Source organism: Polypterus senegalus, chromosome 11 (assembly GCF_016835505.1).
Source record: "Polypterus senegalus isolate Bchr_013 chromosome 11, ASM1683550v1, whole genome shotgun sequence".
NCBI lineage: Eukaryota > Metazoa > Chordata > Cladistia > Polypteriformes > Polypteridae > Polypterus > Polypterus senegalus.
Window position 1 is genome coordinate 60,289,729 of NC_053164.1, and position 14,244 is coordinate 60,303,972.

The following is a 14,244-nucleotide window of genomic DNA, read 5'->3' on the forward strand; positions in this document are numbered from 1 at the left end:
GTCAGCACCCTGTTTCGTCACGGCTGTTTCCTGGCACTTGACAACTAACAAAAGGCACTGGTATGTGATGTCAGGTGGTGTCGTGTTCATTTAGAAGAGGGCTGCCTGCAACACTGCAGCAAAAAGAGACATTTGCAATGGGCTAGCACAGCATACTTAGTTAAAAACAGTTAATATTAAGGTGTGTTGGGTTTGACTCTAACTTTTCATAATTGATTGGGGTTTTTGATTTTTATCATCAAACATTCTCTTTGGAGATACAACCCCTGCTTGCTTCCAGCTTTCTCTTTTGAATGTTCAAGATTTTTCACACTTGCATCATATTTTTCCTTTCTTACTTGTGTTACAATAATGTTTTGTTAGAAAAAAGAAGCAAAGACAGAATGAGGGACCAATAACACATGGAAGCACAGAGATGCCATTACATTAGTACCCAAGTTTAACCAATGACAGCAGGCAATTCACTTCATCAAGCCTGTCTGGTTCACTAATAGCTAGGCACTTTCACCCACCTACCTTGTAAAGATTTTCAAGATTGCATCTACGAGTACATGATATGATAGTTTAGTACCAAATTCCCACAATCACTTATGTGAAGGAGTGCTCCCTGGACTCCATTTTGAATGCTATTCCCCTTAATTTCACTCACGTCCACTTTGGTACAATTACAAGCTTTGCAGACGGCATATTTTTTTGAAGGAAAGTGGAGCTGAAGACAGGAATCACAATACAGTAAACTGAGAAAATGTTGCATAACCACAGAAAGGTCCCTGCTGTGTGCAGACAGATCTGTGTCATTTACAAACTGAGGCGCGCTCTCCAGAAGTCCATTATTTTTAAATTGCATCTGGCTTCATCTTCTCCTAGCTTTGCGTGTTCTCTCCATTATATAAGAGCTGAAACTCCTTTGCATGCTTTTGTATAAATAGTATCACTGTAGTACTCTGGTATGGCAAATATTTAATTTTGCATTTATTTATTTAGCTGGCAGCTTAGTGCTGTTGCTATTGCTATGGGTTTGGCACATTCTCCCCAGGTTCACAGGCACTACAACCTACTTCTCTCTAAGTGTCCAAAGTCTTCGGTCAAGCTGAATGGCAACTACAAACAAGCTGGGTGATGGTCAGAAAGCCTTGTCTGATTCAGCAAGAAATAAATCTGCGACTCTTTAATAGAGAAAGTGAACAGATTCATTTTATTTTACATAAAGCCATTTGTAAGTACTAATTACATAAAAACATGGAGGATCTGTACAAGCACTGAACCACACAGTCCATCCGTTTGCTAATCTTTACAATCCCACATGGGCTAGAGATTATCAAAAAAAGATTGGGTAAGAACAAGAACCAACGTTAGGTAGTGTAGTCCTCTCAAGATCAAGGATCCAGCTTTTTACTTTTTCATACTATAGTCATGTTCGATGAACAATAAATGGAATTTTTACACTGAACATGTATGAACAGTGTCTTGGGGAATTATCTACACAAGGGCTTGCGGAGACCTTGATTTTATATCACATGGATTTTACTGAATTAATCTTTCTGTTTTTGTCATTTCTGCATTTTGTACCTAACATCTAATGCTGGTTTTCATCTTTTTCCACTTCCTATTACATGGTCTTCATCATCTGTCATCCGCCATTGCGATTTTCCTGACAGTCAACAGATGGCGCCGCTCTTCTATTTCTTTTTGCATATCACCTTCTCGATCAGTTTCCCTATGCAGTTTGCCATAGGAAAGGCATGAACCCCAATAACTGTGCAGAGGTCATTGGTAGCCACATTTTTTGTTTCACCACCATGTGTCATACCATAAGCTTTCGAAGAAGATCAAGATTAAGCTTGTAGCCCCGTGGTTCCCAAGTAATAGATTGGCAGACAAGACTCAACTCTTAGAATTTTTAAAGAGATAATAACAATAATAAAAACTTTATTTATACAAAGCTTTTTACAGTTTTTTACATGAAACAACATAACAAAGACAAAGAAAAAGTTTCAAACAATAACAATTGTCATAAATAATAAATTTGTGTACTGGGCTAGAAACGTACAGCGTAAAATCAAAGTAGGTCAGAAGAATGAAAAACCACAGGGATAGAGGGCACATACGTATGAAAAATAAAACCACCAGTAATTAAGACATAGTCAAAAGCAATGAACATTTTGGAAATCGTATTCCCGCATTCATCAAAGCAATGCCTAGGTGGACAACAGATATCAAGCATAAGAACAGTTTGATCGCCCCTGAGATTCACTGAAGGAAATTCAAATGTAGAAAAATCTTTTCTTACCGCATAAAGTGCTCCAGTACAGACAGATCCCACCCTTATTAAACCCAGAAACACAAATAAATGTACATTTTGGGGAAAGGTTTAATTGAGTTTCTGATTGCCATTATTATCAAAAAATGTCTCTATAAGAGAAAAGAAAATCAAGTCTTTTCAATTTGCTGGTCAGATATGACTATGGCAGATAGAACTCTGCAGATGCTGAGGCCATTCTACCTATCTAGTAACATAACAACCTCAACTGGCTCCTTTTGATACTCTACTCTGAGGTAACAACCATAGTGAACACAGCATTATTACAAAACAACCTCACTTTCATTGCTTGTTCTCACTATCTCATTTGGTCAATACCTAAAAGCCAAGAGTCAAAATGGGGATGCACACTAACCAGTAAATCAAAAACCTTCATCCAAGGACTTGGCTCCCAGTTAAATGTCAATTTTACATGTCAGTAAATTGTCAATCTGGTCATCATCTCTAACTTGACTTGTGAACAAGATCCCAAGGAACTTTCTCCAAGTGTGAAGGCTGCTCACTCCTTACCTGAAGGGGGGAAGCCAACATATTCTGAAATGTGAATTGTAAATTCAGATTTGGAGGTGCTACTTTTCATCACGCTTAGTTGCAACCTCCTTCTCTGTGCACAGAAGAGGCCAGACACCATCATCTGAATACAGCAGAGGTAAACCAAATAAAATGTTCTCCAAACCTTGGTTGCAATTTCATATCCTGTCAATGTAAATGATGAACAATAGAGGAGGCAAGACACACCATTGACAGTGTTTCATGCCAACATTTAAAGGACTCAAATTAACGGCATGTATGCGTAACACAGCTCTTGCCCCCAAGATACAGGAGACCAAACGGTATATTGTTGTACATTTGTCATTGTAAGTGTTCTCCATGCCTAAAAGGCACAAGTAAACAAGAACTGGTAAACTCTGGAGACGCCTCAAATGTCTGCGCAACATATATAAATATTTGAGCACTAATCAATTAGATAAATTACAAGAGACAAAAATCATTAAAATCCACAAAATGACAGTCAAGGTTTACATGTTAGAAAGGTTCATGAATTGTTTCAGTCCAATGATTGCTTTACTGCAATGTTCGGAATTATACGAGCACAAAAGGGTCCAAAATCCTAACCCAGTTTAAGTCTCTGTTAATTCATTTCATTGCACTTACCACAAGTAATACAGGGGGGCAAGGAAGTCACTGACAGTTTACATTTTTATAGTCAGTTCAAAGACTAAGAACAGAAGACTAGCCTTTACTGCCAAAGAGCAATGGTAGCCCCCATGCCGAATTTTGGTATTGTTCAAATTGTTGTACACTTTTTGGTAACATTTAAAATATGAGAGCAAAGCTTCTTCCTCATTTAGTACCACAAATAACACATTGCAATGCAGTGGATAAATATGTCAGTCAGTTGGGGGAAGGGACCCCTCAGAGTCCATAATGGAACGCTGTGGGGGCATATGAGTGGCTCTTCTAATGCTGCAATTATTCATTTCACTCATCACATCACTTCCAATTTTGGGTTCACCATGAGCTAGAAACAGTTAGCTGAGCTACATCAGATAATCAGGAAGCCTAGTTTGCTGATATGCAGATACCTCAGGTATCTACTGGACATTTTAAATTCTTAAATCTGCACAACTTGATAACAAACACAAATGCACCACATTCATCATAGATACCATGATCAGGGCAAAAACAGAGGGTTCCACCCTCCTTACAGCACACAAATTAGCTGTATGAATTCATTTCATACAGTAATTGAATAGGTCTGTGGCACAGAGACAGGTTAACATGCTCCTCCTCTGCCAGTGCAGCACAGTTGCAGTAGTTGTTTTATAACACAGGCCTTCCTTCTGGCAACACAAACCTCCTGATGCCAGCATTAAATGTGAAGGAAGTGGGCCAGCTATAAATAGTAGCACTCTGTCAGTCCAGTCAATGTGCCGGCTTGCCCACTCTACATTTTGCTACAAATGAGAATCGAGGGAAATAAATCATTAAGAAAAGCAATGACAGACAACCTTTCCTTCTGGTATCTAATTCAAAATATTACTATGAATATGTCAATACGCAGGATTGGGGTAATAATTCAAATACTCCGTAATTAGGACATGCAGTTCAGTCCATGGAGTCATAATAATTGTACTCTTTTAACTGACCAGGAGAAGCACAGTATGAAGTGGGTGGATAGAGTTTTTTGTTGTGTGGGGGTATACAATGCTCATATCATGTCCTTCATCAAAGGAAACAAGTGGTTAGTGGAGCCAAGTAGGTGAAGGGGCTGTAGAGAATGAGGTACAGAAAATAAGACATGTAGAACGAAATAAAATTTTATGGACCAGTCAACAAAAAATGGTAATGTATAAATCCTAATCAGAAAGTTTTCATAATTATATATAGAATATGCTCATTCAAACACTTAATTTCTGAGATTGCCACCATAATTATACATATTCTCCTTCACATACTTATTTTAATATTTTCATTTTGTGGTGTTTTGCTGCGCACAGACCAGAACTGTCAAACTGTGAAAGAGAGGCCTTTTTTTTTTTAATAAAATTACTAAAAACAGCTTCACTTAACAAACCAAATCTCTGAGGTCATGTCAGCAGCATACAGTGAGAAAAAAAAAAGAATACAGAAGTTTCTTTTTAAAGAATGACTGTATTTCCTGACAATGAAAAAAAAAGTTTGCCAACCTGCAGAAATATGGCAGGCTTTACTCCTCTTTTGAGTACCTCTTTGGAAGTCTTAAGCCCCATTCAGACTGGATTAGTTTTACACCAGGTGGTGGAGAAAGTAATTACCACTGGAGGACTACTGTAATTTTAGTTTTGTCTGAGCCACTTAATGTCAGTAACTTTTTACGGACTGAGCCTTCACATCTCAGTAAAGATTATGGAGCATTTTATCTTCTATAAATTATGTCTATAAAAATAACCCCAGGTTAAACCATCTTTGCTCAAATCAACATGTCAGAAAAATCCCATCACTGGAGCGATAGAGATGAGATTGAAATTACAGAGGTCCTCCGCTAATAAGTATTTTATCCATGGGTAAACAAAAGAACTGCTGGTACTCCTTGTTGTGTGTGCTGAATGACAAAGTGGTGGGATATCCCCTCTGAGTTCTGAAGGTACGCTGACAAATGAAATATAGAAAAGCAGAAGGCATCCCCGGGGGAGGTGCAAACCGACATATTGTTGCTACAAGCAAAGGGTGCTAATGTGGGCCAGAATTGACGGTATGTACCTCCTGCTGTAAATCTAATTCTGTTCAAATAGGGTTTTGAAATTTCATTTTAGTGCTGTCTTCTGATTGACAGTTTTTAGGAAGGGAAGAGGTTGATTGCCATGTAAACTGAGTAATTAAAAATAAAGAGATATGTAATATACTTTAAAACTTCAATAAAAAAGTTTATGAAAGAGGTATGTTCTACAAAAAAGACCTTCAACTTTCAAAGAAATCACAACAAGATCAAATTATTAATTCTGCATTCCTCCAGTCAATAAAGATATTCAGCTACTGTTACATCCTTGTATGTCTCTCACAGTAGGCCAGGGATGAAAATCAATAATGGCCAAGTGTGTCATATTTTATGAAAATTTTGAATACTTGTCCAGATTTGTACAGATTTTCTCTCCTTCACCATCACCTGATTTTTTATCTTACTCAATATGCCTAATCTACTAGTACTGTGATGGTCTACAATTTAGTGTTTTTTTTTCAATTTTACCAATCTGCTGCACTTTTACTCGAGTTGCGGAGAAACGAACAAAGTAAAAAGTGAACATGGGTGTTGTGTTAATGCAGTGGTTCATTGCATTATCTAAAACAACTTGGGGTTTGTCAGACCACTGCATGCATGTTTTCTCAGACACCTGCTTTATTGTTAGCTAGCATTTCTAAATCGGTCCAGTATGAGGGTGTTTCTGTGAGTGTGCTCTGGGGCTTGCTTATTGTCTTCTGCATGATATTACCTCATCAAATCCCTTTCCTCATGACTTTAAAATGGAAAAGGTTCAGTTCAGAAGTGGATAAAAGAAAATTTAAGTCAAACAGATAATACATTTTATCTATGTACTGTATAAAAATATTTTAGCAGAAAATAAATTAACAAAATATGTATTTCTGGAACCTTCCAAGAAACCAAGGATATTGTTGATTAACAGCAAAGTAGGCATGCTCAAATCTTGCCTGCCTAGTCTAGCAAGGAATAGAACAAAAATCACAAACTGGAGTCTGAACAAGAATAAAGTAGCACACATGCTTACGATCTAGCAGATACAGTGACACTTTTTGCACCATCTGGATGCTGTGGTTGTATTTCTTTATCACGTTATTTAACGTGTTTTGCAGCATCCTTCTGGAGTTCATTTAAGGATTTTTTGGTGTATTTCGTGTACTAGAGATCTTTACTGGAATCATTCACTCCATTCTAATAATTTAATTTTGTGGAATATTTAAAGGGGAACAGAAATTTTCCTAAAAGCAAAAACAAGGCCATCTGTGGGAGCAGAAAGTGTTACAGATACAAATTAGTTGTGCATCAGGCTACAACTAGGATAGCAGCTAATTATAAATGAAGAGCAGAATTAATTGAAGACGGGAAGAATTTGTCAGGGTTATCTGCTGAAAAACACTGCCACTCTGTTAGTAAGATAGCAGACCATTATCTGTGTCCATTAAAAGAGGCTTTAGACCCCATGCTTGACATTCAAATTGAAATAGTTATAAAAACAAAATGCTATAATGCAGTTTTCCATGGGTTCATTTATTGGAAAAACCATCAGAATGAAGAGAATGCTGAACTCCCTCTCTACAAAACATTTGAAAGGCCACGCAGTGAAGTGGGTGTATGTGGGTCAACATGTGGACAACATCTGCTGTTTCACTTTTTAAAGGATATGGATGCCCAGTGCAAAGAAACACCATAAATCAATGAAATAGAACTTCAATAAAAGAAAGCACTCTTCTAAAAATCTTGTATTTTTGTTAGTACTTTGAAGTTTATGTTTTTGATTGTTCATAAGCTAAAACTGGAATACAGTGTGAACCTATTGAAAAATAGTGTAAATTTGTTTTCAAGTTACCAGTAAAATGAAAAAGTGACAAATGAGGCTCTGCAGGGTATACGGAGTGATTTTTTACTGAATCACATAAAAGGTCAAAGAGATGACTTTTCTTTTCCATAACCTCATCAATGAAAAATTGCCACAGGGAAGAAATATGATGGCAATTAAAAAACACTTCTAGTGAAATCTCCTCTTGCTGTTTTATTCTGTAACCTTGCGATATGCTGATGAAGGTTAATTTCTATTTTTTTTTTAATTCCAAGCAGTATGCAAGTACATGTGAAGTTCTAACATAAGCAATTAAAGATGATGACAGCTATGCATTGTCAGACTCTGAGTTTCCTAAGGATTGCTGTCATTAAAGTATATTTGCCCCACCACTTTTCTTGCAACATCTATGCCAGTGTTCTGGGACTGTGCCTAGTGTCATCTAATGCAGATTTTACTCTTAAAGGTGATGAGCTTCATCTTTTTTATTTTAGTGCCAGTCCAAAATTCATACCTTTTTATCCAGGCTGGGCCTAAAAGAAAGACTCTTAAGAAATCACAGCCTTGCTCCACCACTACAATGACACACTACTCCTTTATCAAAAGTTATATTGCTATTCCTCTGAGGCCAGCAGAAGAAACAGGAGGTAAACTAATGATGCTCCTGCATTAACATTAGGCACTTCTAGATTTAGTGCCTTGGGTTCCATAACCCATTTCATTTGTTCAGTACATTTAGTACATTTTTATCTGTAGAAAAAAAGGTGTTTTTGGAATAATGATACTCAACTACAAACTTTATACATATAGTTATGTAAATGACACTGCTGACTGTAGAAGTAATGACATTTTCTAGAAGAATTCATTCATAATAGCTCCACAGCACTCTCCATCTGATGCAGGAGTCAGAGTATAGCAAAATAATTAACACATCTGCCCATCTTCCAGGGTTTCAAAAGAAAATGACCCTGAAATCCCATTATAGACATCATTTACTCTCACTGTGGCCCATCTGATTGAAAATTATTTTCCACCTGTCTCTTTTGAAGATATCCTAACGTAGCACACAGCTCTCGATGTACTGGCAGATGCATGCTGTCCCAGCTCTCTGTGTGTGCAAAGTGTGCTGAGGCACAGGAAGTCGGAGAGTCACAAGGAGTTTCACATAAACAGCACTGAAGGTGACAAGCAGCTGATGAGCAATTTCCTGTAAAAGACACATGCACATGTATTATATACATTGCATATGCAATTCAAAATAGACAGGAAATACACAGAGGGAAAATGTTAGTTTGGTGTCCCTTGGAAGACAGATTTAGTCAAGGAATATTAAATTATGGTGATACTTCAAAACTTAATTAGCTCCATATTCCTCTAAAGGAATATGTGGAACCATCTTAGTAGGGAGCATTCTGTTAACCATACAAGGAGACAAAGGTCTGAGTTAATTCCAAGGTAGGATTAATATGGTAATGATTGAATTTACAAGAAGGCAGTGCTACATGACAACGTCTGGACTTTACTACTAACACTGAAAACGTGATGTCCAAAAAAAGGCTACTTGTTGCAAAGGGGCAGACAGACAGAAGTTTAGAGATGAGGGCTGAAAGGTGGCTAAGGAAATACAACCAGAAGGCTATAGTGGGTGGAAAAGAAGCAGTGCTTAGATACTGCTCTGTTTTTATACAATATCACAAAGGCACAAAAACAGCAGCCAGGTAGTTCTTATTTTAAAGTACAGTATGTGCACAGACAATGCATGTATGTTTTCTTTTTGAGACATTTACAATTATACACATATTTGGATTTGACTAGATATTCAGGACCTTAACAGTAGAGATGAACAGTAACGCTTAAACTGAAAACTAAAAAGTGAAGCTGAGGTTAATATGCTTTCAAAATTAGTTTCTTTAGTAGTAGCTGATATTTAAATTATGAAACCTACTGGAGCTACCAGTCTTGTGTATAAACAGCAAGAACGCGGAAGCAGCCTCAGTGGAACAGGTACTGTAGCTTGGTTAAAACTGAAGGAATAATAAGAAGCTACTATGCAATAAGGTAAAATGGTTCATTATACTGATCAATACTATTGTAAATGGTCAATTTCCAACCCACCTATTCCTGAACAGGGTTGCAGGGGTCTGTTGGAACCTATCCCAACTAGCTTTGGGTGCAAAGGCAGGAACAAACCCTGGACAGAGTGCCAGTCCATCGCAGGGCAAACACATAAATCCCCCAAGCACACACAAGGGCCAATTTAGAATTGCCAATTCACCAATTGCATATCTTTGGACTGTGGGAGGAAACCCACACAGACACAGGGAGAACTTGCAAACTCCACACAGGGAGTAACCGGGACGTGAACCCTGGTCTCCTTATTGTGAGGCATCAGCAGTGCCACTGTGTCACCATGCTGGCATTGTGAATTGTGAATATGCTTAATCAGTCTATACAAAATGTACCTGTAATCCTTACCCAGATTCTAATAAAACACCTAAGGTATGCAAAAACTGAGTAACTCACTAATTCATAACACTAGCCAACCCGCGGCGTAGCGTACGGTGCATATAATTATTTATTGGTGAGTGAACACTTCCTGAAAGACACAGTTGTCCAAATGGGGGAGGGTTTGAGGATACAACTGTCTGTGAATGAAAAGATGGAACTCTGGAGAGAGCAACATACAATTATCCGTGAGTGAAAACAGGTTTTGTCAGATACAGGCATATTTTTTTGAAAGTTTGTCCTTGTACCTTATTAATAGTCATTGCAAACTCCAATCTAACAGGAAATTGTCTGCGTGTAAAAGTAAAAGGCACATTAGAATCTGATGGGGTCAGGGAAATCCGGGGAATAAGGACAGTTTGTGAGGTAGCAGATGTAATAGTCTTACACTCCAGTACATTGTGGTGAATGCTGGTAAAAGAAAGTCTACTGCCAGGGCGGGGCTCTGGTAGAGTTGGTGGGCGGGGCTATGTGAGTTAGCGGTCGTGGCTCTCTGTCTTGCGTGCGGTGAAAAGTCAACGTGGCTCTGAGGTGCATGTGGACTTTTGCACAGACGAAAGCGACTGAGGCTGTGTTTCGTGAGTTTTTGCTTGCGGGCACATGAGCAGGCAGTGCACATGCCTCGAGAGCGACGTTGGACGCGGGAGGATGGTTACAGTTGGCGTGCGTGGCTCTGTCGTGCGTATCCCATGACGCAGTGGGAGGGTTAGAGTTGGCGGGTGGGGCTCTCTGTCTTGCTTGTGCTCCCTGTCTTGCATGCACTTATTGAATTATATATATAGATGTTCTAAATCAAATGGGCCAAGTAAGGGTGTGTCAGAAATACATACAGTAGGACATAAAGCAAGCTGTGTTAAACTAAGCACTGGAAGAGAAAATAAATCTGTACATTTTCATATTAGCTTAATATAATTCAGCCTCAGTGAACCATATAATATCCTAACACTAGGAGGCACAAGGTGTGAAGCGAACGTAATAGGCAAGAACAAAGAAAACAAGGCTAGCCAGTGATATGCTAAGAAGAACAGAGCACAGAAAAAGAACAAAATAACACATGAAACAATGCATTGATGGCAGGCATTGAGAAGTGAAAGTACTCTTTTTGGTGTCCACCAAAAATAATAATTCTTACAAAAATAACAATTTTTATTTTATTCCAATTTCAGTTAGCTGGTAAATCTGAGTTCATCTGTCACAATGCTTCGGTTTTTGTGCATGCTATGCAAATCCTAATGTGTTGTAGCATTAACAACATTGCATAGAGATGCTTGATCTCTGCCTCCTGAAAAATTATGCTGCCTGTAATTAAACAGGCAATAAAATTTTGCCTATAGAAAAATATTTAAAATTACAAAAAAAAAAAAAGTATTGTCCAGACAGGTTTTGCAGGCAGGCAATTCTGGGAGAGCTTCATTCACATTTTGACTTTTGTATGCAGTATGCCTAAGTACCACAGGTTCAAAAACTAAAATGTAAAGCAAAGGGCCATGCATTACTTAGGCAAAACCACAGGGAAATAGACAAATATGGCAGTAAGCTGTCACCAAAGATTAAAGATGCAGTAAATAAAATAGTTTACTGTAAATTCCATAATAAAGTAAATCAAACATGACATGCAAGAATAAAGGTGTCAAAAACAGAGAGCAAACTAATATAATAATTAAAAGCAAAGACCGCAAAACAAAATATTATAAAAATGAGAGGGAAACAGCTTGGTGGGATTATAACAAAGTGCTTGAAAAGAGATGAATTAAAGTGATGACATGTGCAATAGTAAAATAAAGCCAAAAGATTTGGGGTAAAAAAGCAAACAGAGGACATGAAGCAGAGCAGTAGGGCAGTAGTCAGCAACAATCACTGAAGGAAATAAAAGTGTCTTCACTACTGTCTGTTACATACCTCAGCAGACCCCGTAGGCACAATGCTCTTGACTACTGTGAACTGCGGCACCTTCTTCTTGGTGTTCTGGACAGTTTGGGAAGAAGTGCCAGCTTCGTTACCGTCACTGAAAAGCAGAGGAGTATCTTCTGATTCTTCAGTCTCTGACCGCTGGGACTCATTGGTGTAGACTTTTGTAACCAGATTTAGGTGTGAGAGATTTTTCTGTAGTTTTGACTGAGAACAACAGTGAACATAAAAAAATGCATTCAGAATAGCAGAGTGTAGAAAATCACCTCACATTTGATGACTGATAATTCATGACCTTTGGTTTCTTGGCAGAATAAGAAAAGGTAGGGCTTATGAAGCGATCGTAAAGTATAGTATAAAACATGTGCAATAGTTCTTCAGTCTTGTTATCCAGAAAAAAGCTGCATGCTTTTTTATTTAGTTTTAATGTGAATTTTGTCATTTGCTGTAGTTTATGTTGCTTCCTGATTTTGCAAAGAAACAAGGTTATAAAATATTTTATAATTTTAGCCTATAGCCCCACACATCACCCCCCCAATTCATTTTAAGTTTAAAACACAGATAAAGTATACTTATATACTGTATATACAATAAGTGGTACTCCATAATAACATGTACCTCCTTAATAAACATAATAAATAAAATTAATTCTGCAGAAATCAGTTCACTAATGATATGAGACTTATTAAAATATGTTTAATACTCTAGAAAATACTGTATATTGCAGTTCAACATGTACATAGCAGCTAGTGCAGCTGGAGTGAAATTCTACCCGCCACAGGAAAGGTTGTAAAATTCTTCATTCTAAAGTGCACCAAGCATACCAGCAAAGACAAAGTGCTAGCAGACCTGATTCTGTTGTCAGGGAAACCTAAAACATACTTATACAATCAGATAAGAATTACATTAAACAACTAACGTGGCAAAAGGGTCAGGACCAAATAATGTAGGTACCACATTCATCAAAGTTGGTGGTAGGGCAGCAGTGTTTCAAAGAGCTGGTTTATTATTTGTGCCCAGTGCTACCTGGATATGCCCTACCCCATACAACTGTAAATAGGATTAACTGGTCGTGATAATAGATGGATGAATTGATCACTTCACACATGTTGAGAATGCTCCATTTTAAAGGACACTGTAAATGACATTGCTGGAGAACTGTAACAGTCAATCAAACCATTTATCATTATCCCTTGTTTTAGCCTGAAATGCGTGAGTATCATCACATCCACAATTTCACCGTGATGATATTTATGTTGGATATCTCATAATATACATTGTTATCATTCATTCGTAGTGCACATAATGGGGTTGTGTCCGTCAGGATAAAAACAAAAGATAAGACACTATCTGCTATGGAATAGACAGTCATCTAGTCAAGTTTGGGCTGCAGGCACTTTATTAAAAGCAAGATTCAATCTGTCTCATTTAAAGGATGTTCAGACGGACTGAGTTATAGACTAGAGTGAAACTCACTCCAGTAGACCAAGATCAAATGCCATACCTCTAAATAAGATCCTACAATTACCCAAGACTTCTTTGATTTGTGTGTGCCCATTAGTGCCTACTGTAACATAAACTGTGAAACCATGCCAATGCTCATGCACCTGCGGTCACAAATGAACAAAGATTTTAGGAGAACATGAGATGATGATCTAATAAATCCATCCTTCCATCCATTATCCTATCTCCGAACTACAGGGTCACGGGGGTTTGCTGGAGCCAATCCCAGCCAACACAGGGTGCAAGGCAGGAGACAAACCCTGGGCAGGGCGCCAGCCCACCGCAGGGCGTGCACACACACACACACACACCAAGCACACACTAGGGACATTTTTAGAATCGCCAATGCACCTAACCTGCATGTCTTTAGTTTGTGGGAGGAAACCGGAGCACACGGAGGAAACCTACGCAGACATGGGGAGAACATGCAAACTCCACGAAGGGAGGACCCAGGAAGTGAACCCAGGTCTCCTTACTACGAGGCAGCAGCGCTACCCACTGCGCCTCCGTATTATTACAATATAAAGTAATTAAAAAACAAAGCATTCTTGTAATCTGTGTTCACTCCTGCTTATTTATTAAGCTTTCCAGCACACACAGCTTATCAAGGCTATGGGAATGTCACATTTGGCTAATACTTGATGCTATCAAGACTAAGTGTTACCCTATAGTAGTCCATTCCTATATAGTATTCCATAGACCTTAACAACAGCAGGTGTTTCCCCTAAAGAATTTATATTATTTTTTTAGTAAATTACAATACATTGCCAAATATGGTTAAAAGTCAAATGCAAATCAGGGAAAAACTTGAAGATCAATCTCTGTGGCCATTTATAAGCACATTGCCTGCCTTACTGATGAAGTTATGCCTTGATGAATGCAAATGCAATTCATTTAACATATAGACCAATAAATTGAAGGATTTAAAGCACAGATCATGCCACCTTTTTGAAT

The 14,244-nt window shown here is 38.1% G+C and overlaps 1 protein-coding gene across 3 annotated transcripts in view; it reads right to left on the reverse strand.

Annotated features, from left to right (window-relative positions):
- Positions 1 to 2,103: 2,103 nt before the first annotated feature.
- The window catches only part of LOC120539056 (transmembrane protein 268), a 68,522-nt gene continuing 56,381 nt past the window's right edge, over positions 2,104 to 14,244 (reverse strand). For all 3 annotated transcript variants that reach the window (XM_039768769.1, XM_039768767.1, XM_039768768.1), the window contains exons 10-11: positions 11,779 to 11,994; positions 2,104 to 8,581 (exon numbers count right to left, since the gene is read on the reverse strand). In XM_039768769.1, the coding sequence (XP_039624703.1) occupies positions 8,429 to 8,581; positions 11,779 to 11,994 (369 nt within the window). In that variant the 3' untranslated portion in view covers positions 2,104 to 8,428. The remainder of the gene's footprint in view (positions 8,582 to 11,778; positions 11,995 to 14,244) is intronic.